The sequence below is a fragment of the Amblyomma americanum genome, chromosome 10, assembly GCF_052857255.1.
Source record: "Amblyomma americanum isolate KBUSLIRL-KWMA chromosome 10, ASM5285725v1, whole genome shotgun sequence".
NCBI classification, from domain to species: domain Eukaryota; kingdom Metazoa; phylum Arthropoda; class Arachnida; order Ixodida; family Ixodidae; genus Amblyomma; species Amblyomma americanum.
The window spans coordinates 107901768-107925359 of NC_135506.1; the positions used below are offsets into that span (position 1 = coordinate 107901768).

General features: G+C 47.7%; 1 protein-coding gene and 1 long non-coding RNA gene across 4 annotated transcripts; both read left to right on the plus strand.

Annotated features, from left to right (window-relative positions):
• The first annotated feature begins 20 nt into the window (after nucleotides 1–20).
• LOC144106671 (uncharacterized) lies at nucleotides 21–12445 on the plus strand. The gene is made up of 4 exons (XR_013309089.1): nucleotides 21–169; nucleotides 8815–8952; nucleotides 11008–11227; nucleotides 12367–12445. It is a non-coding gene; the product is annotated as an uncharacterized LOC144106671 (long non-coding RNA).
• A 9-nt stretch (nucleotides 12446–12454) lies between these two features.
• LOC144106672 (uncharacterized) lies at nucleotides 12455–20580 on the plus strand. Of its 3 annotated transcripts, XM_077639511.1 has the most exons (6): nucleotides 12455–12479; nucleotides 14640–14821; nucleotides 16240–16355; nucleotides 17763–17907; nucleotides 19320–19432; nucleotides 20392–20580. In XM_077639511.1, exons 3-6 carry the CDS (start codon nucleotides 16295–16297, stop codon nucleotides 20493–20495), a joined length of 423 nt encoding a protein of 140 aa, XP_077495637.1. In that variant the 5' UTR covers nucleotides 12455–12479; nucleotides 14640–14821; nucleotides 16240–16294; the 3' UTR covers nucleotides 20496–20580. The 3 variants fall into 3 exon arrangements, with proteins under 3 accessions (XP_077495637.1, XP_077495635.1, XP_077495636.1); XM_077639509.1 differs by lacking the exons at nucleotides 12455–12479; nucleotides 14640–14821 and having other exon boundaries at nucleotides 16019–16355; XM_077639510.1 differs by lacking the exons at nucleotides 12455–12479; nucleotides 14640–14821 and having other exon boundaries at nucleotides 16019–16355; nucleotides 17778–17907.
• The last annotated feature ends 3012 nt before the right edge of the window (nucleotides 20581–23592 follow it).

Below are 23592 nucleotides of genomic sequence, written 5' to 3' on the forward strand. Positions count from 1 at the left end.
AGCATGGTTCGCAGTCTGCAAGGACATCTGGCGTCTCCAGTACCTTACGCCTGAAGAACACGCAGAGGCTGGAAGAGGCTGAAACCTCCAGCGACCACAGCGAGAAAGCAGGTGGCGCTTTGGACGACGCCACACATCTTCCAGGCGGCCGCTGCATCGGGTATTACTGGTAGGCATGGCTTCAACGACCTGCACGTGGCCCTGCGTAACCTCTCTATCCCACTAAAACAGAGCCGCTAGCAGTAGGGTGCCATCCCGTTAATTCGATTAATCCGAGTTCCAGTTGATTCGAGCTGCAGGTTTGGTTTTGTCAGTATCCCCTATTTTGGAGCTCTTCGTTATTCCAAGTCCTTTACCTTAGACTTCGAATGATGTATATTTTAGTATGCTCCGAAAGATAAAAAATACAGAAACGTTACCACTATGTAACGTGAGATTCAGCCACAGTCTGCTTACGCGACTACTACAACTGTACGCCGCTATGTCAAGTGAACGGGCCTTTAATAGCGATCGCTGTAACACAGCATTTCCAATCTGATATCGTTGGTTCGATCCCGTTGTTGCACGCAGCTGTTATGAGCAAATGCAATTCTATGCATAACCACGGCATGTAAGTGTAGCGAAAAACGGGACGAGAGAAAAAGAAACACACACACACACAACACAGGCGATAACTTCCCACTAACAGAAACATAGGCGCCTCCTTGCGCCACCATAGCCTGCTTACCATAGTCTAAGATTACATCCATCATTTCGCCACTGTTTCATTTCAGAATGAATCAATTTTGTACGTCGGAAGTTGTTTCATAATTGTTAAACTTTTATCTCCGCTCTACTTTCATAATCTGGAAAAGCGCTGCACACATTCAAAAACAAGGAATATGCATTTGGTCTTGTCTGGCCCCTGTACTTAGTGAGCTGTTTCTGACACATCTTGACAGGAGCCTCCACGAGAGACTTGCCAGCCCACATGTTGTCAGGATCTTTCGTTCCGTTGACGATTTCCTTTTTTGGATTGCGTGTACGCCATCGCGCTTAGAGCAGGTTGCATCCGGTATTTTAGCTAATAAGGTTATTTACGTAACCGCTGCTATTGACTGAATAAATACCAACTGACTGCGAGATCCGCTTCCTTGACATCCGGTTTAAATTCCTGGACAAGCACGTGTGTTGGAGCTATTCAACTCGCGCTAGCAAACCTCTAGTCCCCGACACATTCCAATTCTAAACTCGCAAAAAGAAGCATAATTGACTTGTGCTTGAAGAATGCTCTGGAAAAGTCATGCCCCCACCTCATCAGGCAGAGCATTCACGAACAACTCGCAAGGTTGCACGAAGCAGGCTACCCATCTGATATTTGTGTTTCTGTCGCTGAAGGCATACAGAAGAAGAAGCGCCAGGAAAACCAACTACCATCCGTGCCTTCAGAAAGAAAGAACGGCGAAATTGCCGTCATTCCCTACATTAAATGCCTCTGCCACAATATCAACAATATTGGAACAAAAACTAATGTTCGCGTGGATTTTTTTCCGCTCCCGGAAAACCAAGTGCGCTGTCCAAAAAAACCCTTTCCGCTGATAAACGACCCCTTAAGCTGCAGTGCACCATTAATCACAGGAAAAATTCGTTTAAATCTACTGAATGCATTGTTTGACATCCCACTCTCTCGTGGTAAGCGGTATGTTGGTCAGTCTGGTGTATGCTTGAATGAGAGACTTCGTGAACAAAAAACTAATTGAGAACTTTTACTGGCAGTAATCTGGTTTTGCTCTATAAGGAGCGTGTTTGTGTGCCATTTTCGGATAAGTGCTCGATCATTGCCAGACACCGGGACCATTTAACTCATGAAATTATTAAAGCAGCTCGTATCGCTGCCTTGGAAGATACATGTGTAAGCAAGCCGTGTATCTCCCTGTCCAAAAAAGAGCTGACCTTAAAGAATCACTGCTTCGTGCATGTCCGTAGTTCCTAGTTCACTTGATTTTCATTATTGTTCCCAGGCGCGTCAACGCACGGATCACGTTCGTCTTACCTAGGTTTCTCTCAGTCGGAAGTTATGGACTGTGTTGTGTTTGTTTTTCTTCGTCCCTTGTCCCGATTTGCGTTACACTCACATACCGTTGATCACCGTTACCTACTCGCCCCAGCTTCTACTCTTGGCAGGAATATGTGAAGGAAGATATAGTTTCGAAAAGGAGGAAGCAGCATTAGCAGGTACCTTGACGTGTTCTTGCTGACGTGTTCTTGCTGGTGCTTGGCTTCGAGCTCAACTGTGGTGTCCTGGTGGTGCCTACGTGGTTATCTCTGGTGAGGCCGTTCTGTGTGGGGGATTTGGCCAGGTCTCAGGTTAGGTCTGTAGGCCAGGTTAATGTGCATTTGAGGGTGCGTTTGGCTTAGGTATGTCGCTGACCTCCCCGGGTGGAGGGACGGCAACCTGGTTTGCCAGCTTGCCCACCCAAAGCTTGCCGCTAGAAAATTTTCGTAAAAATGGAATTGACATCATCCCTGTGGCTTTCGTGCCGATCGGTGAGGGAACGATCAAGATGAAAAGCCCCAAGGTCCTTCAGCAGGAGCTAAGATCTCTCACTACCCACTACCTCCAGATCTCTGAGGTGCGACCGTTCGGCCGGAGAGGCATTGTTTGCAGGTCCGCTGACATTGATTGTGTCACAGACCTGCTCCAGTGCAAAATATTTCAGTCCTTAGCGGTTAAAGCCTTCATCCCGGAACAGCTCGCATGTTCCAAAGGTATTGTTCGTGGCGTGGACCCAGCATCTTCCCCGCAGGATATACTGAAGGAGTTTCAGGATGCAGGTGTGGGGGTTCTTTCTGTCTACCGGTGCAGTAGAGAATTCAATGGTGTGCGTGTTGCGACAGAGTCAGTTATCACTACGTTTGCTGGTTCCTCCTGTCCTTCTGAACTCAAGGTTTGGCCGATAGTGTATCGTGTGGACTCTCTGCAGCCCCGTCCTCTTCAGTGCAACAACTGTTGGCGTTTCGGTCACAGTGGTAAAGCGTGTAAGTCGGCGACCCGCTGCCGGGTTTGTGGAGAAGGGCATTCAGATGACAGCTGTGCCTCTGATCAGCCCCAGTGTTGCCTATGCAAGGGCAACCACTCAGCTGATGATGTCAACTGCTCGAAACGAGCCGACGAACAAAGCCTGCTCGATATCATCCAAGCGAAACGATGTTCGAGAGCAGATGCTTATGCACTTCTGGATCGGAGGGGTAATACATATGCCAGCCGTGCGCGAAGCTCTGTTGCTGATATACCGTCAAGTTTGACTACTTCAATAGTGTCCTCAGTAGAACAGGCTCTTTCTGTGGTGGTCGAGCGAATGCTGGGCAGTTTCACCGAGGCTCTATCTCAACTTGTTGCTGGCCAATCTCTGCCTACTGAATCACATGTTTCGGCGGCTACGCCGGCATCACTCACGAGTGCTGCTAGTACGAGTCATTCCATGTCGCCTCCTACCGTGCCCCAAGTACCGCCTGCCAACAGCGCTCCTGACAGTGTCGGTCACGTAGATCCTTGTAGTATGGACGTTGAAATGCTCACCACTTCCCAGAAGCGTCGAGCTTCTTCCTCACCCTCGAAGTCAGCTGTTCCGCAAGTCAAAGCAAAGAAAGGACCCCCCAAATTAATTCCCCAGACTGATGTGCTGAAGGAGGCTGTTGATGCCTCTTTAACCAGTCGATAATCATGGCGGGTCTAAAAGTTATGCAGTGGAATTGTCGCTCCGTACTTTCTTCTTTACCAGATCTTGAATTACTTCTTCATAAACATAATCCAGATATTGTGATTTTACAAGAAACGTGGCTCTCACCACTTAAATCATTCACATTTAAAAAATTTCGTGTTTTCAGGGTAGATCGCGTTAATGGCAGGGGTGGTGGGTTAATAACTATGATCTCTACGAAAATATGTCACCGGGCATCAATCTCGCAGACAGTTCTGCGCCCTGACTGTGAGTTGTTGGCGGTTGAAATCTCCCTTCCACAGTGCGCCAAAGTCACTATTGCTAACGTCTACTTCCCAATCGGTGTTCACAGGACAGACTGTTTGGACACCTTACTGAGCGGCGCAAACAGCACAGTCATCGCAGGAGATTTTAATTCGCACCACAGTGCCTGGGATAGTCGCTCTGACTCCTGCGGCCAGCTTCTGTGGTCCTGGATGGCAATGAATGCAGTGCGCTGCTGTAATTCCGGAGCAGTAACCTTTATGCGTGGAGGATCCCGTTCAATCATAGATTTAACATTAGCATCTCGTGGGGTTGGCGTATCTGCATGGTCAACTGAAGAATCAGGTACATCTAGTGACCACTTTCCAATAACCTTTTCTATTATATCCTCGCCTATCAGAAAAGGTGGTGCAACCATGAAATTTCTAAACCACATTATGTACAAAAAATTGATATCTGCCTCACTCCCCTCCATAGTTAGCTCAGGTCGAGCACAAAGAGCTCAGCGGACAATTACCTTTCTGCAAGATGCTGCTGAGAGTTCTGTATTCTCGGTGTGCACTACTGCTCCTGCCAGACAGCCGTCTCCTTGGTGGACGGAGGAGTGTGAGAAAGCTTATCGTCGTAGAAAAGCAGCCTGGAAAAGCCTTTCTTATAATCAGAGCCCAGCTAATTGGATAAATTATAAGTTCTTCTCTGCATGTTTCAAACGAACTGTTAAAAAGGCAAAGGAGGATTATAATCAAAATTTAAACACGTATCTCTGAAAACCCCAGAATAAGAAGGCTCTCTATAGATTCATGGCGCAGAATAACAGCTCTCCGGCCTCCAATCGCATAAGGTCAATGGTAATGTCTCCGCAGGAGGCTAAGCAAAACCTTGAACGAATCGCGCAGGGGCTGGCCTTACGTTTCCAGGTACAGAAAGCAGAACCTTTGCACACTCTCACCCCCAGCTCGGACTATCCTGAGGTCGACGTGTCGGAGCTCCTGCAAATTGTTTCCTCGATGCACTCTGCTGCTCCGGGATCTGACGGGATTACTGTGGGCATGTTAAAGATTTTAGCGCACGACTTTCCAACTCACCTTCTAGATATTGTAAATGCGTCATTGGAAACCTCTTGGATTCCTCACAGTTGGAAAATTGCGAAAATAATTTTACTTTTAAAAAATGCAGACAATGGATTTCAATTAGACAATATTCGGCCGATTGCTTTAACCTCAAATTTAGTAAAGCTAATAGAAAGAGTAGTACACAGTCGCCTCACAAAGCATGTTCATCACATTAACGGCCTCAGCCCCGCACAGATTGGCTTTCGTCGCGGTTGTTCCATATGGTCCGCGCATGTGGATCTCGAGAGCCGAATACGACTCTCAATGCGCCAGAGAGAAGTTTCGGCCTTGGTGACGCTTGACGTTGCGAAGGCCTATGACAGCGTGGAGCACACAGTCCTCATTAACAAGCTTGCTCAACTACAACCACCGCATTACCTCTACGCCTGGATTTGTGAATTTCTAAAAGATAGATTTTTCTTCTGTACAGACGGATCTTTTTGTTCTAATACCTATGGTCAATCAAGAGGTGTGCCGCAAGGCTCTGTTCTTTCTCCGCTGCTTTTCAACATATTAGTTCGGGACATCCCCATTCATCCTAACGTTACAGTTTATGTATACGCAGATGATATAGCTTTTTTCGCATCAGCAAATGATATTCATGTGCTCTACGGGTATTTGCAGGCATATCTGAATGCTCTTGAAGTCTGGTTGGACCAAATCAATTTATCACTTAATGTCAGCAAATGCGGCGTGCTGGTATTTCCACCCGACGCTCCTATGTACATCTCGCTAGCCTACCGCTCCACTCCAATTCCGCAGGTGGAGTCGGTTAAATACCTAGGTGTTACTTATGACCAAAATTTGGACTGGCGACACCATATTAAGAATAATGTTATTAAAGGGGAACGTGCACTGGGCCGTTTGACCCGAGTTGGCAATAAAAAGTTTGGCATGCGTCGTGACACGCTACTGTTGCTCTATAAGGCTTATATGAGACCGTTTCTGGAATTTGGTTGCCCCTTGTTCTCTGGTAGCGCGAACTACAAGCTGCAGCCATTAGCCTTACTGGAAAGACGTGCCCTACGGCTATGCCTCGGGCTCCCAAAATCAGCTTCCAACGCTGTCCTTTATCTGGAAGCGCGTATCCCCAACCTCTATTCCCGCTTCCAACTTCTAACAGTGCGTACTTTCCTCAAGTCTTTTGACCCGGCCCCAGGCGTTAGTATTCCAATTTTTGCATCCCAACCACACCTTTTTTTGACTAATCACTGGCCACGTTATCAGCTTCCGCAAGTTAGGTTCACGCAGAATCTGTTAGCTCCGCTTCAGGTTGATCTGATCTCCTTGCAACGAGTTGCTGACACGCAGGCTGATCCCGTCTTCTATTACGACTTTATTTTCCCGTCCCATGCGAAGCATATGCCCGCACATACCCTAAATGGTCTTCTTTCTGAACACCTACAGAATTTTCCACATCATACTGTTCTCTCCACTGATGCCTCCGGCAGCTGTGAGAAGGCGGCGATTGGCATATATTCGCAGGATCTAGATTGGAGCTACTCCGTTCGTATCCCTGATTATACTCCTATATTCTTCGCAGAGTTTTTGGCCATTGGTTTGGCTCTTCTCAAAATTCCCAGACATGTCGCACGGGTTCTTATTCTCACAGACTGCCTTTCAGTTATTGTCTCTCTCCAAAATTCGGAAAAATCTTTCTTGACTCGTTCACTTAGGTTTTTTGTTCCGAGCACAGTGCGCGAGATCCGTTTGGTCTGGGTACCTGGGCATTCAGGCGTCTATTTTAACGAGGTGGCTGATTTATTGGCAAGGTCAGCTCTCAGCGCACCTGTAATATATCCCGTCCCTCACCTCATTCTGTTAGCAGCTTCACGTTTCCAGCGGTTCCAACATATTTCAGCCACTTTGAGTGATCCGTTGCTGAATACCGTGGACTTTCAACACCTAAAGTACCCATGGAATATCCGGTGGTGTAAGTCAAGGCTTTGTGAAGTGTCCATGACGCTCCTGCGATGTAGAATCCCTCACTTAAACTTGTACTTATGCAGGTGCGGGTTCGCTGCGACAAACCTTTGTGTATCATGTGGGCAAGTTGAATCAATCGATCATTTTCTCCTCTCTTGCCGGCGGTTCGCGGTTCAGAGAAAGCAATATCTGGAGGTTCCTCTTTCGAGACTAGGACTGCCTCTGTCTCTTACAGTTCTTCTCTCGTTCGGTGCGAGTGCCAAGGGATTCCCGTTAAGCAGTGTATGCGGCTACCTTCACGATTACATAAGTGCAACTAATCGATTATCCTGTTAGCTATACACAAAATTCTTTCGCATGTCCAAAAAAGGCTAGATTGATTCTATTCCGGATGACTCATACCTCTTGAATTCATTTTATTTTTCCCAATTTTTTTTTTTATCTTGATTCAGTCTTCTGACGTTTCCTTCCCCGCGCAAATGCTTCATTGGCATTCTACCCTATACCTTGGCCAATCCCCCCACGTGGGTATGTGCCATATTACTTGAGGAGAAGAAGAAGAAGAAGAAAAACGAAGCCCATGAGGAACGAAGAAAATTCTAACCCTCTCTTTGGCGCATGCAAGCGCCGCTTAAGTTAGATTCACAAGGTGGACCATTAGCAGAGGAGAAATTGGACATTACGTCACACCTGGACCACAGTCTCATAGTGCGTAGTGTAAATGCACATTTAAGTGAAATAGAACAACGCATCACATATATGCCCGCATCTTAAACTTGATGCACAAATTGTATAAAACCGCCTCGTTTAAGCTTAATCCTACCACTCCGCTACATCAGGTATGGTACGGCAGTAGACTCGATGAGTCAAAATTCATTGTGTAAGGAATGCTAAAAAATTCACTGCCTAAAAAAACGGGTCGCTATGTCAGACTCAGCCTCCGGCTGCTTGGTGCATGAGGACAGTGTACACATCAACGCCGTCTAAAACATTTGACGATGGCGTTAAAATGCCGCCTGGTGCCTGAAACTACGGTGCGCAAGTATTCCGGAGAATGTGTTTCCCGTGCTTGGCAAGGCGACGCACCATTGGTGTGAGGACAGGACTTCGGCAAAAGCTATGTTATGTAGCGGCATCAAAGTCACTTGTAAAAAAATGCAGGACGCTTAAGCTTCTCCTTTATGAGTGGAACGCGACAGCCTGTTGCAGCACTGCCAGAGTCTACGGAACGCAATCACCTGTTCGGCGCGGCGCCTTGACCATTAGACAAATCGCTCTGCTACGTACGGTGAAACGGACGCGCGGAGCAGCAAACCGCGTAGAAGCGCTGCCAGGCGCCTTGCCGAAACGCGCGGGACTCAAGTTGCAGTCGTTGTTCGTCGGCACATCGTTCTCGACAAACCCGATGCCACGAACGCCAGCACAGCTTCCGCGCCGAACAAACGGGCAGCAAGCCACACGCTTAGTGTCAATGCCTTTAAAAGCGACGCTCTAGTCAGAGTTGCGGCAGGTGTGTCCCCGTGCGGGCGCTTCCGTTTAGGGTTGTCTTTTTTCCGCCTGGAGACGGCATTTCGTTTCATGAAGACATCGTAGGCTTCCGGTCAGAGCATGAAGCTTCTAAGTTTCGGCCGAAAACAAAGCTTCTATGCCAGGCCATAAAACCGGAACTGCTGCATTTATAGGCGGCGTTTTATTTAGGCCTGTCTGAAAATGATACAGTTGTCAATGCCATAATCGCCTAAGCACATCATCGAGGCATAATAAACGAATCTTAAAATGTCTCGAAACTCATATGACTGTTTTCATTGCAGATTTCATCGATAAGAAACTTGCGTTTCCGCTGTGGCCCGGACAGCATGAAAACGAACCCCTTCAACCCGCAGCGTGAAAGCAGGTGGAGCTGCCCTGTAGGCTTCGCTGCCTGAGCAGGAGCCCGCAGGCTGCAACTGGTAAGCAGGTTTCGCTCCTGACGACGTTCGATTAGGCCTCTAGGTAATTTGAGCAACGGGATTTACGTATGGCCTCTTCTATGATAGTGTGCACCTAGGAGACCCGGTAGGTCTGATTGTTCTGTGACGGCGATGGCAAATTCTTCGACCTTTCACGTGCTAATATTTCAGGCGAAGCTTTGATGAATACCGCGATGCGTGCGGCCAGTATTCAGGTTTCGTGCGCCCGCCAATCTCTTGTTTTGCGTCGCGTAAGCCAGTGAGAATTTTAGTCACGGCTGCCATGACCTATGAGGGCCCGCAAGTAGAGAACAAAGCGCACCATCTATGTTGATGTGAAGGAAGTGGGTCGGTAGACAGCGGCTGATAGTGGGGAACACAGAAGTAAGATACACAGGATCACCGGCCCTTACGCAGCCCTATGTAATCTACAGGTGCGAATTTGCCACACAAACGCCCAGCGCGCGTCGGTCCGTCCTGCACTAAGCGTTGCGCCGTACTGCCTCCCACCGCTGCTCCTCCCTCTCCAATGCGGCTTTGAAATGCTACGGAACGCGGTCCTGGAAGACTCCTTAAGTACTTAGCGGAGAGTTGCGGTGCGTATTAAAATTCAGGCGGTGGCAAACCAAGTGTTCAAGATGTTCGCTGGGTCCGCGTAGTTTATGAAAAAAAATTCTTTGTGCGAAAGAAAAGCCCAAGTGTATTTTGTGCAGGCGATTACGGTCACACCTATGTAAACTTTGTGGCATGCGAAAGTCGCAAGTGGGGTCACTCAGACATACTGGGTCTGTATTGAGGCTCCGAATCACATCACAGAGAGTACTGCACCCGTTAGGATTCAGCACCCACAAGTCTTGCGCCATGACTGCGGGAAAAGCGAATTGGCATAGCAGCAGGGTTTTATCATCATGCGCAGCTTTCGCTGCGGCGGCAGGGTGGTTGCCTCCGAGCTCAAGTTGCACCAGTGCCAGCATTTTTCCAGCGCCAATGCCAAATCCGAGCGCCATCTACCACGTCCTCGGCCAGGCTTTCTTTGATGCAGAAAAATTCATCCCCTTCACAGTGTAAGGAAAAGCGGCGGAGGACTCCTATGTTTTACGAATTGGAAAAACAGCGCAATCAAAGACGAGACACAAGAGAAGCAAAAAACACAGCGCTGGTGTTTTGTGCTTCTCTTGTGTCTCGTCTTTGATTGCGCTGTTTTTCCAATTCGTAAAACATGTACCAACCAGCCCGTATTTGCCCTCTTCAGGACTCCTATGCTGCGCTTATGAGTTGAGTGGATAGATGACGCGGTTTCCTGCGTCATCTCTTCCTTATGCAACGCTTCAGCCTTTTTAAGTTGTTTCAATTAATCAGTTGATCAATTACACACTCTCAATTTTCGTAAGTAGCATAATCAAGCATTGGCTTTTTATTTCTTAACATCTTCACACATTTGAACCCCATTTTTCTAGATCTTTTCCTTTCTTCATTTCGTTCATTACAAACATTTTATTAACTCATCATTGCATTTCGCACACCAATCAATCGTCAATCACTAGAACAACAAATTATAATTATACGATTTTTTCACACATGACAGCACCGCTTAAGGTAGATTTACACGACGGACCATTGCCAGAGGATAAATGGGACATCACGTGACAACTGGTCTCATAGTGCGTAGCGTGAATGCACATTTATGAGAAATAAAATGAAACAACGCAGCGCGTACATGCCCGCCTCTTAAACTTGATGCGCCAATTGTATACAACCGTCTCGTTAACGCTTAAGCATACCACTCCGCCACATCATGTATGATACGCCAGTAGTAGATAGATTTATTGAGTCAGAATTCTTTGATTACGGAATGATAAAAAATTCACTGTATAAAGGGGTCGCTATGTCCGACTGCTTGGTACATGAGGAAAGTGTATACAACAATCCCGCGTGGGATTCGTGATAGTTGCAAGCTGAATATAAGGATTTGCCAAACTCTTGTGTCCCCTCCTTTTCTCTTTGCGCGGCGAAAGATCATTCCACTTGTAGGATGTTCATTTCGTCGTCTCGCAGGTGAGCGGCGCTGGTAGAGTCCGGCCCAACCTCTTCAACGACGTGAAGCAACTCAGCGCATCCGAGACGGAGGAGCTCCTCGTTATAAGGGAAAGCTGCTCCAGGGTAACTCAGCCCGGTCTGTTCGAGACTTCGGGGCTTTCGCGCTGGACGACCAGCGATGTCCACTAGACTCGCACGCTACGAACAGCCAAGGCAACCGACAAAGAAAGGTACTCAGGTACGTCAGCTAGTGGCCGTCACACAAGTGCCGCCAGACGGTATAATTAGCCCTCGCATGGGTGTCCACCGATATATGCGAGAGAGTTACGACGCCATTTCCTTTTTTCAAAACTGGTTCTGGTGTCCACCTATATATGTGAGACAGTTACTGCGCCATTTCTTTTTTCAGTTTTGTTGGGGAAGCGGCGTGCATTGTGAGGAGGAGGGAGTTTTTATTAATTTATTTAGGAATACTGTCCACCCTCAGTTGAGGGTCATTACAGGGAGGGATGTTACACATAACACGTTCGTACAAAAATAAGCAGCCAGATACAAAAATAAATATGTACATACAATACAGTGGCCTACGGATACAACGCGATCACTGCATCCGAAAACCACGATACGACCTGCAAAACGAGCAGAAGCTGTTCAGCCATGCTGTCCTTCAGGCGCGTGCCGTGCCCTCTGAGGCCGTGGGAGTCGAGGTGTCGGTGTTCCGCACACGGGGATGAAGGGGATTTTTCGCTCACGGCCGACGCCGATGACCCCGGCTTTTCTGCGACATGAGCTCCTTCACCTTGTCGCGTTAAAACTTAGTGCGTCGCTTGTCCACATACATATAAGAAGGCGAGTCATCATAGTCTTATTTTCTTGCGAACGTCTTGATCTCCGCGCAGAGCTGACGCTGTAAAAACGGTTGGTAGCTATACCCGGATGCAACTCAAGAATGAAGCGGCCAATGCCCCTCAAAGGAGCCCCTCTAGCCAATGACGTCGGTTGATCCTCCCCTTGAATGATTCTCTACCTCATCCTCTTGACATGTGCCCTTGAATCAGTTAGCGGGGAATCCCAGGGGGCGGCAGATGAATGGCGGATAATTACGGCTTAATCGGATTAACCGCGACTTCATGAAAATTAGCCGACACCATTGGCTGGAGGGCCATATTTGAAAGGCATCTGCCCCTTCGATCTTGCATTACCAGAATGTTCGCCCCCCCCCCCCCCCTCCCGCCTCGCCCCGCTTTCTGCTTCAGGCGCAAAATCCTCAACGCAAGTGTTTACTGCTCGCTCCCGGCGAGGGACATATATGTTTTTGTTATGCAGGTCATAGGTACGTTTGCAACTGCTAACTGCTCACTTGTCATTTTTCTTCAGACACATGGAAGGCGGTTCCCGCCGGCCGGCCGTAGCACGGAAGCAAAAAAGGTCCTTTGCGCACTGCCACCACACCAGCATGATTCATGCAGTCACCGCCTCCTATCTGTCTGGTAAGCCTGTGGTTTCTCGATAAATAGAAGCGAAGGTGTGGGGTAATTGGTACTTCATTCATCTGCCTCCTGTAGCATAAAACTAAAACCATAAGAACGAATTCGTGGTACTTCTATTACTGTCTTGCTCGTTTGCGGTCACCCATTTCTGCAACATGGCATGTTAAAGAGTTTCTACTCGTCCTGTATTTTCGTGCAACGCACTGAGGACGCTTCATATGCTCCCTGGTTTGACCAAGCTCATGAGTTGCGACAGATCCCCGCATTCCTCCACAGAAGCCCGGTGCAAAAAGAGGGTGAGAGGAAGCCCCGTTTGTTCATACTTAATCTCATCAGCAGTTTGCAGCACACTATAGATAACGCAGCAACCTGAGCCAATGGGAATGGCGCGCGCTTCATAAATATGTTCCTCCGTGCCTCAATTTTCCGGATGGTGGCTCCATCTCTGGGGAGGAAAGATAAAACTGTTCAGCAGCTCTTGTTTTCGCATTAAGTGGCCCTTCGTATCTCTTAAGTTTTCTTTCTACTGCGACAGCATTAGAAGAACCATGACGGCGAAAACTGTGGCGTCGGACTCTGCGTATCTGTGTGTGTGTGTGTGCATGGCTTCACCTACCAAGAGTTCCAGGGGTCGTTCATGCGGAGTTCATGCTCCCTCTGCTACCGCTCCGCCTCTCGCCTGCTATAAAACCGGCTGTAACCAAGCACCGGCTGTAATGACTTACCGGCTGTAATGAAACACCATTGATTGCTTCACGTGATCATGACGTGTTTCTCTGCGCCATGGCACAGGGACACGTTATCTTCATCTATAAAACAAACAAGAATACAGGGCTAGTTCCAGCTTGCATAGAACACGTACTATCTCTGTCTATATAGGCGGGTGCTCATATAACTTCCCCGACGCTGCTGTAAAGTGCACGTTTTGAGAGATACGTACCTGGGATCCTTCGGTGTCACTAGCAATCAACGTTATTGCTACTTCTCCCCCTCCCCAAAAGGAGAACGAACTGTGTCAAGGCCCTTTGTTGTTCTGAACAATCGAAGAACGCCCCCAGCCATGGTAATGCCTTTATAAGCGACCCTCTCGTGAGGGCTGCGGTGGGTGTGTCCCCGTGCGGGCGCTGCCGTTTAGGGTTGTTCTTTTTCCGTCGGGAGGCGACATTTTAACGCGACAGCGTAATGGAACTCATGTCGCAGAAATGCCGGTGTCGGCGGCGTTGGCCGTGAGCGAAAAATGGCGAATCTCGGTGGACACCTGAACCGCGCCGTAAGGGGATGGGTTTTCTTTCCCTTACGGCGCGGCGCGGTACGGTTGTCCAGAGAGAATTGTGAGACAGGCGTCATCTCCTATCCTTAAAACCATTTTGAAGCGAAAAGCTTCACTACGTTAGTCAACACCGCTCTTCACGCGAGCCGGCTTATGTAGGAGCACGAGTGACGTCACGCACGGCGCAGGTGGCCGCCACCGACGGCCGCCGACTCCGCCGCCTTTTCTCACTCAACGCTAATTCATTCATTCCACATCTTTCTCTCATCACGAATCAAAGCACGAATGAGGCGTCTACATATCCAGGGAGCCAGTTATGCGCCCTTCCTTTGCTCAAAGCTATCGCCGTCTAGAACATTGTCAACGCCAATGCCAATGAACGCAATGAACGCCGATATCTTTCGCTCTGTATGCCCTGGATTAGCTGAGCTAATCCACATTAATTTTTCATTGAATTTTCCTTCCCTTACGGTCCGAGTCGGGTGTCCACCGAGATATGTGAGACAGGCATCCTTTCCTTAAATCGTCCGACGGGCCATGCGTCGCGCCGAACGGGCGATGGTGTACCGTGCACTCCTTGGCAACGCTGCAATACGCTGTCGCGTCTCATTCTTAAAGACTAAGCTTAAGCGTCCTCCCTTTTTTTTTCACGACGACATTATAGGCTTCATGTGTGGATAGGAAGCTTCTAAATTTCTGGCGAGAACAACACTTCTATGCCTGGCCAGGCAGCCGAAAGTGCAGTATTTAGAAACAATATAGGCGGCGTTTTATTTGTGTCTGTCTTAAAATGGTATAGTTGTCGACGCCATAATCAGCTAAGCAGATAATCAAGGCATAATAAAGGATCAGAAAACATTCTGACTCTCATATCTATCTTTACATTGCAGGTTTCGTCGAGAAGAAATTGCCGTTTCCGCTGTGCCCCGCACATCGAGGGGTCGCACGAGCAGGCTCCGTCGTCTCTTCAGAAACCCTGAGGGTGCAACTTCGAAGCAGATGGCGCTCCCGACGACGCCCGACTAAAGCCCATTAACAATTTGAGCAAGGGGCTTTATGCCGGAACTCTTCGGTAAGCATGGGTGTTCTTCGACCTTTCACGCGGTCCTTTTTTAGGCCAAGTTTTGGTGAATAGCGCATTACGTGTGGCCAGTGCTTCCATGAGTCAAGCGCCCGCCAATTCTCACGCCAAGGCAGAGAGAATTTCATTCGCGGTAGACATTTCCTATCGGAGTACGTAAACAGGAGAGAAAGCGCGATATCTATGTTCGTGTGGTGGAAGTGAGTAGGTAGACAGCAACTTATAGTGGGGGCCACGTAAGTAAGATAAGACGGGAGCACCGACTCTGACGCACCCCTATGCAATCGGCAGGTGCAATTTTGCTACACAAACGCCTAGTCTACGTGGGGCAGGTCGGACCACTCAACGGTGCGCTGTACTGTCCCTCTCGCTGCGCTTCACTCGCCTTCGTGGCTGTGTTCACACTTTCCCCTTTCGCTATCCTTCTTGCAGACATAGCCATATCGACACGCCACCCCTATTCATTTGCCGCAAAACAACATGCGGGAAGACGATGTCCCGGCAGACCCATTAAGTACTCAGCAATGCCTTGCGGATTGTTAAAATTTTAGTGGCAGCAAATTGAAATTCTGGCGGTAGGCGAGAACGCAACTGATGGGCCATAGATCCCATTAGCCTCTAGGCGAAGAAAGGTGAACATATTATGCGTGTTGCCTTAAGGTCTGTTTGATAATTAGTAGGTGTGTCGTTGGAAAGAAGGAAAAAATAAAAGGAGAGAAATGAAAATAAAATAGAATGCTTCTCATTCAGAGCACGTAAGTAATCCCAAGCGCCCTCCTTAATTCTTATCCTGGCCCTTGCCTCGTGAGGAGGCAAGTCTGTCTTGGTGTCTGAATGCATAGTCTTCGAGGACATAGCACGATGCAGTCCCGCCCTCACCAACGGCGGATTTTGGCCTGAATATGCAGCCTGATGTCTGAAACTGCAAGAGGCAGTGATTCTGGGCTGGAGACTGGGTGACAAGTAATCAATCTTTCCTGTGTTTGGCCAGGCGTAGCAACATTGACGCGAAGACATGAGTTCCGGCGATAGCTATTAAAGAGGCCACGTTATGTAATGGCGTCAAAAGCCCGTGTATAGGGCATGGTACGTCGCGTGGCCACATGCAGATAAAATTCGAGCTGAGGGTATCACGGAGTCATTTTCAAACGATCGACTCGATCTCCAAGCAGAGCTTACGCTGCAAAAAACAGTTAATAGCAGTGCCGCGATTCTTACCATCATCCCATCCCTTCTGATGACCAATAAAAACAGAACGGGTGCACTATGGCCGCCCAATGGTTCCGCTGCAAAGTTCTTCAGGTTACAAATCCGCCAAAGCATGTACTCACTGCTCACTTTGGGCGAGATATGTGCTATTGCTGTACGAGTACGTGGGTTTGTGGCTTATCCTTGTCCTTGTTCTCCAGGAACATCAAATGTGGCTGCGGCCGGCCGGCCATAGCATGGAAGCAGGTCGCTCCAATGCGTGCGCGCGCCCACCACACGACCATGCTTGGAGCAGTCACCATATTCAGCTGCTCTGGTAAGCCTGAGCGTGCCTTTATCGGTAAAATGAAGCGAAGGTTTCGGGTAGTTGGTATATACTCCATTCATATGCCTCCTACCGCGCAATACCGAAACGTAACAATGAATCGGTGGCTCTTCCGCGGAGTCTTGCTGAATTCCGCTGACGAATTTTTGCGGTGCGGCGTTTTAATGAGTTTCTGCTCGTCTTCTGTAATCTCCGTGCAACGCAATGAGGACGATTCTTTTCCGCCTGGATTGACACAACTCGCGAGTCTCGACCCTTTCGTGTCCCCGCTGCTCTCCTCATAAGCATGGGACATGGAAGAGAGGGTCAGGGGAGGCCTCGCTCGTCTATAGTTCCTCTCACGACCAGTTTGCCGCACTGTGGATAACGCAGCTTCCTAGGCCAGTCGAGATGACGCGCGCAGCACAGATATGTTCCTTCGCGCCCGAATTCGCCAAATGATGACTCTGATCATCATCATCATCTATCTTCTCATCGCCCTCATTATGATGGCAGGATTATGATTGCAGGATGATGGCAGATTGCGAAGCTAGAGCAACGGGAACAGGAAATCTCTAACGTGGTCTCGGCGCTGATTGAGCCAGAGACGCAATAGAAAAATAGAATAGAATAGACTTGTTTTGTTATCATCTCGGTCCTTGACTTTTCTCACTGTTGTGCTCACCATGACCTTCGTGATGACCGGCAATCGCCGATGGATCATTCTTGGGAAACATTATCAGCTTGCCTGCGGCATGGGTGGAGCGGACGTTACACTTATTATCATTCTTTTTTATTTACCCTTTACTAGGCATCCTCTCACTCCAGTCGGATGTCCTTTCTTGGGGAGAAGTCTTGTCTATTAATTTGTTGTTATTTTCCTAAAACAAAAAACTAATACTTCCTCGCGCCCGACTGAGTCCGGGACACCACACAAACTGTCAGCGAAGAAACAGCGCTACAGTAAACTTAAAGAAAGTAATTCAATTTCTACTCGCACAGTAAAAAAAAATAAGAACGAAGCAAGCACATAAAGCAGCAAGCAAAACAAAACAATTCATACCACTGACGGTATCCGTGTATTACCTCCCGACAAAAAGACATAACTTCACATCACATAATGCACAAAACGAAAAAAAATGAGACCACCAAGATGTGCGTTAGAAAAGGGGATATTATAAACTCAACATTCACTCGGTCAAAAAAACAGTACACTCATTAAACACAAAGAAGCATTGTTTCGGTCAGAGCACCCTTAAATGCAGCTACTGATGGGTGCCGTAGAGTTATTGTAATGAGATTCTTACTATTGTTCAAATGCTCAGGTGTTTTGTGTTTTAGAATTTGTTCTCCGTTTTTTGTTTTCAGATCCGTTCTGTGTATTTATCGATCCAAGATCGAACTTTTGATTAATTACAGCTGGTCTGATTTCAGTCCACTTCCTCCCCCGGAAAGAAGAGGCACACCTAGAGGGACGCAACACCAGTTTCGGACTGTGTGGCCACAATATGGAAGCAGGTGGTGCGAACAACGGTGCTTCGACACTTTCCCGTGGGGCGCACCGGTAAGTCCTAATGGGTCTCGGTTCACTGTTGGAAGCATGGCGGCACTTTCCGCTGAGCCACTAGCCCCCACCACCGCCACAGCTATGATCCTTTGGAAGCACACAGTAGACCCCACGACAGACGAACACATAGCGTCATACTCTTGGAACGCAACAAACTCGAAACAAACAGCTATAACGTCGATCCTCCACAATTCGCAATCTAAATTGACCAGACAAAAGTGTCAACACTAAGAAACCAGAAGTTCGAATTGAAGCCCGATATTCCAGGCTCCTAAATACTAACGTGCTTAATTAGAACTACTGGTTCATTCCAACTGACGCTAATTAATTTTGTAAGCTTCAAGTGTATTGAAAATATGCCACGCATAATTCCAGTCAATCTTCAATTTCCCGCTGGTCAGTAAAGTCGGCTGTACTACAATAAAAACTGGGTACTCTGCAATGATGATGATTATAAGAATAACGCCTTTATTCATGGCACCAGAAATATAGCATCACAACTGTCACGCCTCCCAAAGTCTCATATTGCTTGAGACATCAATTGAGAATAAGCGCCCCCCCCCCCCCCTCGGTCAGAACTGTGCAATTACCACGTAAACTGCGCTGACCTCACGTCGTGTAATCGAAAACTAAGAGCGTGTGCCTGCTGACCATCGACAGGACTACACCCGGAACATCGAGGACCACTGAGTTAATCAGGGCCACAAGGCGGAAGAATGGGTGCGCAATCTGGCTTCTACAGGAGTAGGTGCGCTGTTAGGGCGCAAAACTATTATTTTTAAACTATTGTCTTTTCTGCCGCTGGCTCCGTTTCTGGCTCATTTTTCTATGAGGAATATTGGCTGTCTACCGTCTGGCCGAAATTTCGTTAAGCTTAACATCACGACTCTTATGATAATGGTATATAGACTTTCAATAGACTTCTTGTGGGCTCTATTACCTCCCTCCGGGTTTTTTCTTTTGTCCATTCGTAGCCAGTAGATTGTCGACACACAAGAGTCTACTAATAATGTACGCCATAAATCTACATTCTCTGTAGGCCGTCTGTAGCAATGATATTGTTTGTAGACAAGTCTAAAGGATTTGTCGATAGAAAGTCTATAGACTATATTGACAAAATAATATGGAAAGACCACAAACTGTCTAAAATAATATTTGCATGGGAGGGTTGCGTTCAGTGTTCGTTCATGGTAAAAATGACTGTATTGCTAACCATGGCTATATTCAGGTTGTTTTCTTTTCGGTAGCATGAGACTCATTTATTGCCCGCCGCTTGATTCGTACTCTCTGTCAATAACTCGGACTACGTTAGGAAATGCTTGTACGGTAACTCATATTTGAACGTGCGTGGTTAAAGCATGCCGTGCCATCCTTCTATGAACCTCTCTGTACACGCATTATCGTTGCAGGTTCGGAGTCGCCTGGTGCCATCCTCCGGAACTTAAAAAAGAGGCACTTCAACGGGACCGCAACATGGAAGCAGGTAGTGGCAGCGACCGTGACGTTGCCATCCCTGCATTGGGTAATGACCGCTTCTTTGCTCGTCCCTAAGCTTCGCCTTCACGGTAGCGCCAGGGCCCTTCAGTTTGTCGAAGAGTGCGTTGTTTGGCAGGGATTGCGTCACTGTCACGCGGCTAGCGACGCAACTGAGGCGGCGGCGATACTTAGCACCCCGGAAACAAAAACAAAACTGGCTCTTGGGCATGACATTCTCTAAGAAAGCCTCGAATTTGCTCGGTTCACAGTTATGCTGGAAGCCAGTTGAACAAATAGAGCAGTCCTTGGCCACAAGATCTCCCTTGAATGTGGACATTTCTGCAGCTCATTCGTTTCATGGTATACGGCTGATTCTGAAGACGGCGCGAAAAAGAAAAAAAAGGCGCAAGGAAACAACGGCTCTTTTACGCTGTCTTTAGAATATACCTCAGCTAGGAAGCAGCTATCATAAACCATGGTAAACCCTTCGCCAAAAGTAACCGGTCTGCCCGGTTTGCTTCACATTTTTATAGCGGAACAGTCATCGCACCCATGCAATTGTAAATCTTTGTGATGTAAGGAGAAACCTTTTTCTCACCTACCAATACAATTTGGTTTTTAGGAAAGAGCTGGCGGCTCAATTTTATAAGGGAGAAGCAAACCATGCAGCCTGGTTACATTTGGCAAAGACTGTACTTCTTGTTTCATGAGTCCGTAATGCGCGCGTCACACGACCAATGGCGTGAAAACGCATGAAAACGTGTTTTCATATGGTCCCATCAGCCTTTATTTTACTCTTACTATTAAATTTAGTTGAAATGCAGCGAGTAATCCTTTTTTTTTACCGCGTAAGCGGTTGGCTTATGGTGACTATATTGTGGCGGTTGTTCAGGGTGCAGATTAACAAGAAACGCCCCCTAGTGTGTGTTTTCTCATTAAAAAAGTTCTATCAACGCAATCTTTATACTCTGTTGTGCGTCTTTTCGTTCGCATGTTGTGCCGCAGTCTTCGAGAACAGACTTCCGTCTCCACAAAGTGGGGTACAGGAGAGGCCACGCCACCTAGCCTCGCTGCGGAATCCTGGCGTCTCGCCGACGATGCACCTTTGACAGCCCTGCCTTTGTCAACCTGGCTAATCGTCTGTGGTCCGACCAATTCAAGCACCCTTTGCGAAGTTACTTGTGTGGACGATTGCTCTCGAAGTGTTTGTCTTCGGTGCATCTTCGGGCTGTTGTCCGCATCGCCACCCGTCCACAACTCATGTTCCTGAAGCAAAATAAATATGACCTTAGTTGAGATGCTTGAGAGTTCGGCTTTGCGTTGGCTTCGTGAACCGATGAGCCTGTTAGTGGTGCGACACGTTCGCAAGCAAGATGCGCAGGTAAATAAGCCGTAAAGCAGTTTCTGAACGGCGGCGATGACTTTGAAAGCAGTTTCTTAAGCGTCCAGCTCTTTCTGGGAATAAGGGCACATTCAAATGTCGGAGTTGCGGACGTCAAAAGTGTTTTGGTCCATAAGTATTAGGTTATAACACCCGCTCGATTTTTGTTTAGAAGTAGGTGAGGTAGCTTTTTCATTTGGTATTGTGGCCATGGCGCTATGTATATATTTATGAGGGAACTACCTTGGTTTGCATGTTCAGAACAGGCTACAGGATCCGTCTGCGCAGGTTTAATGCCGTGTTAGGTATTTTCCTGCGCCGTCTATAGATAACACGGCTGCGCCAGGAGCTCTGTTTTCTTAGCCCCTTGAACCGGAGCATGGCTTGTACCACCATTGTCATTTCTGACATTCTAGGGAATGTATTGGACTCCAGGCAGCACTGCAAAATAATCCTCAGCACAATGTTTTCCCCGGTGTGTGGCGTGCAGCTCCCCACACAGCCTGCACATCTTTCGCTGTTCTGCGTTTTTGGTTCCGCCAAAGCGAACTTCTTATAACGCGATGCCTATAGGTTCGGTTGGTAACCGCCATAACCGACATCGTGTGGAAGGAACTCAGCAAGAATGCAGCCCACACTGAAGGTTGCAAGTCCCGTCCGTCGACACAAGAGAAGCGCGAACACCTTCCAAAGGCAAAATTCAGGTACACAACCAACACCTTCCAAAGGCGAAAATCAGGTACATAACCACTTGACATTGGAAAGAATCCTAAGATGCGAGGGTTCGCGATTCCGCTGAATGCAGGGAGTGGGAGTGAGATTTGTCCTGGCTGCGACATACGAATGCTCTCCTGCATTCATGGGTTACACATGCTAATCTCCAAAGTTATTGAGGAAGGTTAACTAATGCGGACAACAACACTCCTTCTTCTGGTAGTTCCGGCATGTTTATAATTGGTGAGCCCGTACTACGTTGAGTATTTTTGGACAAAGCGTAGGTTAAGCTGCAGTTCATGTGAACCTGAGGGTGCGTTTTCTGAAAGATGTCGTTGACCTCCCCAGGTGGAGGGTTCGCAGCTTGGTTTGCCAGCTTGCCAGCCCAAAGCCTACCGCTTGAGACCTTCAAAAAAAATGGCATTGCTGCAATTGCCGTGGCTCTTGTCCCAGTCGGCGAGGGTGCGATCAAAATGAAAACCCCCAAACTAATTCGACAGGAGCTAAGATCATTGACAGACCACTATCTGCAGATCTCTAAAGTGCGTACAGTTGGCCGTAGAGGCATTGTGTGCAAGCCCTCTGACATCGCTTGTGTTGCAGACTTGCTTCAGTGCAAAATTTTCAGCTCACGCGCAAGAAACTCTTGAAGAATTTCAGGATTCAGAAGTTGGGGTTTTTTCAGTCTACCGCTGTAGTAGAGAGGTAAATGGCTTGTTTATTGCTACTGAGTCTGTAATTACTTTTGCTGGCTCTTCCTGCCCTGCTAAATTAAAACTTTTCTCGATTGTATACCGTGTGGACACTCTGGAACGCCGCCCTCTTCAATGCACCAACTGCTGGCGGTTCGGGCATAGCGGCAAAGCATGCAAGTCAGAGACCCAATGCCGTTTAAGTGGAGAAGGTCATTCTGCTGAAAACTGCACCTCAGAGCAGTCTCATTGTTGCCTCTGCAGCAACACCCACTCAGCTGAAGATGCCAACTGCGCAAAACATAGTGAATAGCGTAGCTTGTTGTAAATTATCAAAGAGAAGTGGTACTCAAGAGCCGATGCTTACTCTGTTCTTTACAGAAAAAAAGACTCATATGCTAGTCGTGTGCGCGCTTCTGTTGGGAACATTGAGTCCAACTTGACTTCCTCGATTGTGACCACAGTAGAAAAAGCCCTTACTAAGGTGGTGGAGCGATTGCTAAACACTTTTTTGGGGGCGTTGGCTCAGTTTGTTGCTGTTCAATATGTGTCACCGTCAACATCCTCCGCTCTGCCAGTCACGTCTGCATCTGTTTCAGCTTGTGCAGCTAGTGCTGGAGGCTCAACATCACCTCCTAATGCACCCCAAGTCCCAGCTAAGATCGCTGTTCCTAGCAGTGCTTGTCGCACTGACATCTACACAACAGACGTCGGAACGTCGTGCCCTATGCAGAAGCGCCGTGCTTCCTCGTCACCATCTAAATCTAGTTCTGGACGTTGCGACAGTTCAGCTTATATTAAATTTGGTCTTATGCCTGTTGAAATAATCTACGCAGTACACGTGTGGATTCGAGGCGTGGAAGGCTGTGAACACACTGGCGTACTGGCCGACATCAATGTCAAGTTGGCTGTTTTGGCCGAGATGAAAGTGCAAGTTGATGGTTTGGCGGGTTTGCGAACAACAATAGAGAGTCCTGAAACATCTGTTCAAATGATGTCTGATAAGTATGATGAAATTCCGGCACATCAAAAAAAAAAACAGGATTCTGATATTCAGACCCTCAAAAAAATTATGGGCGACCTTGAAGCAACTGATCTTGCAAATGAAATTATCAACCTAAAATTGCAGGTCAATGAGCTTGAGCAGTATGGTAGAGGTCAAAAACTAGAACTTCATGGCCTTAAGCAAGGTGAGGATGAAAATTTGCTGTCAAACGTGAACAAACTTGCTCGTGAACAACTTTAACGTGAACAAAGTGGCTCGTGTAGCTGTAATTCACAAGGGCGATGACGCCAACAACCTCAACAACTAAAGACCGATTTCTGTTCACTCTACTTTTGCGAAGGTTGCTGAACATGTAATAAATAATCGCCTGTATAATTATCTGGCACGACACGAAATTACTTCGAAAGAGCAAT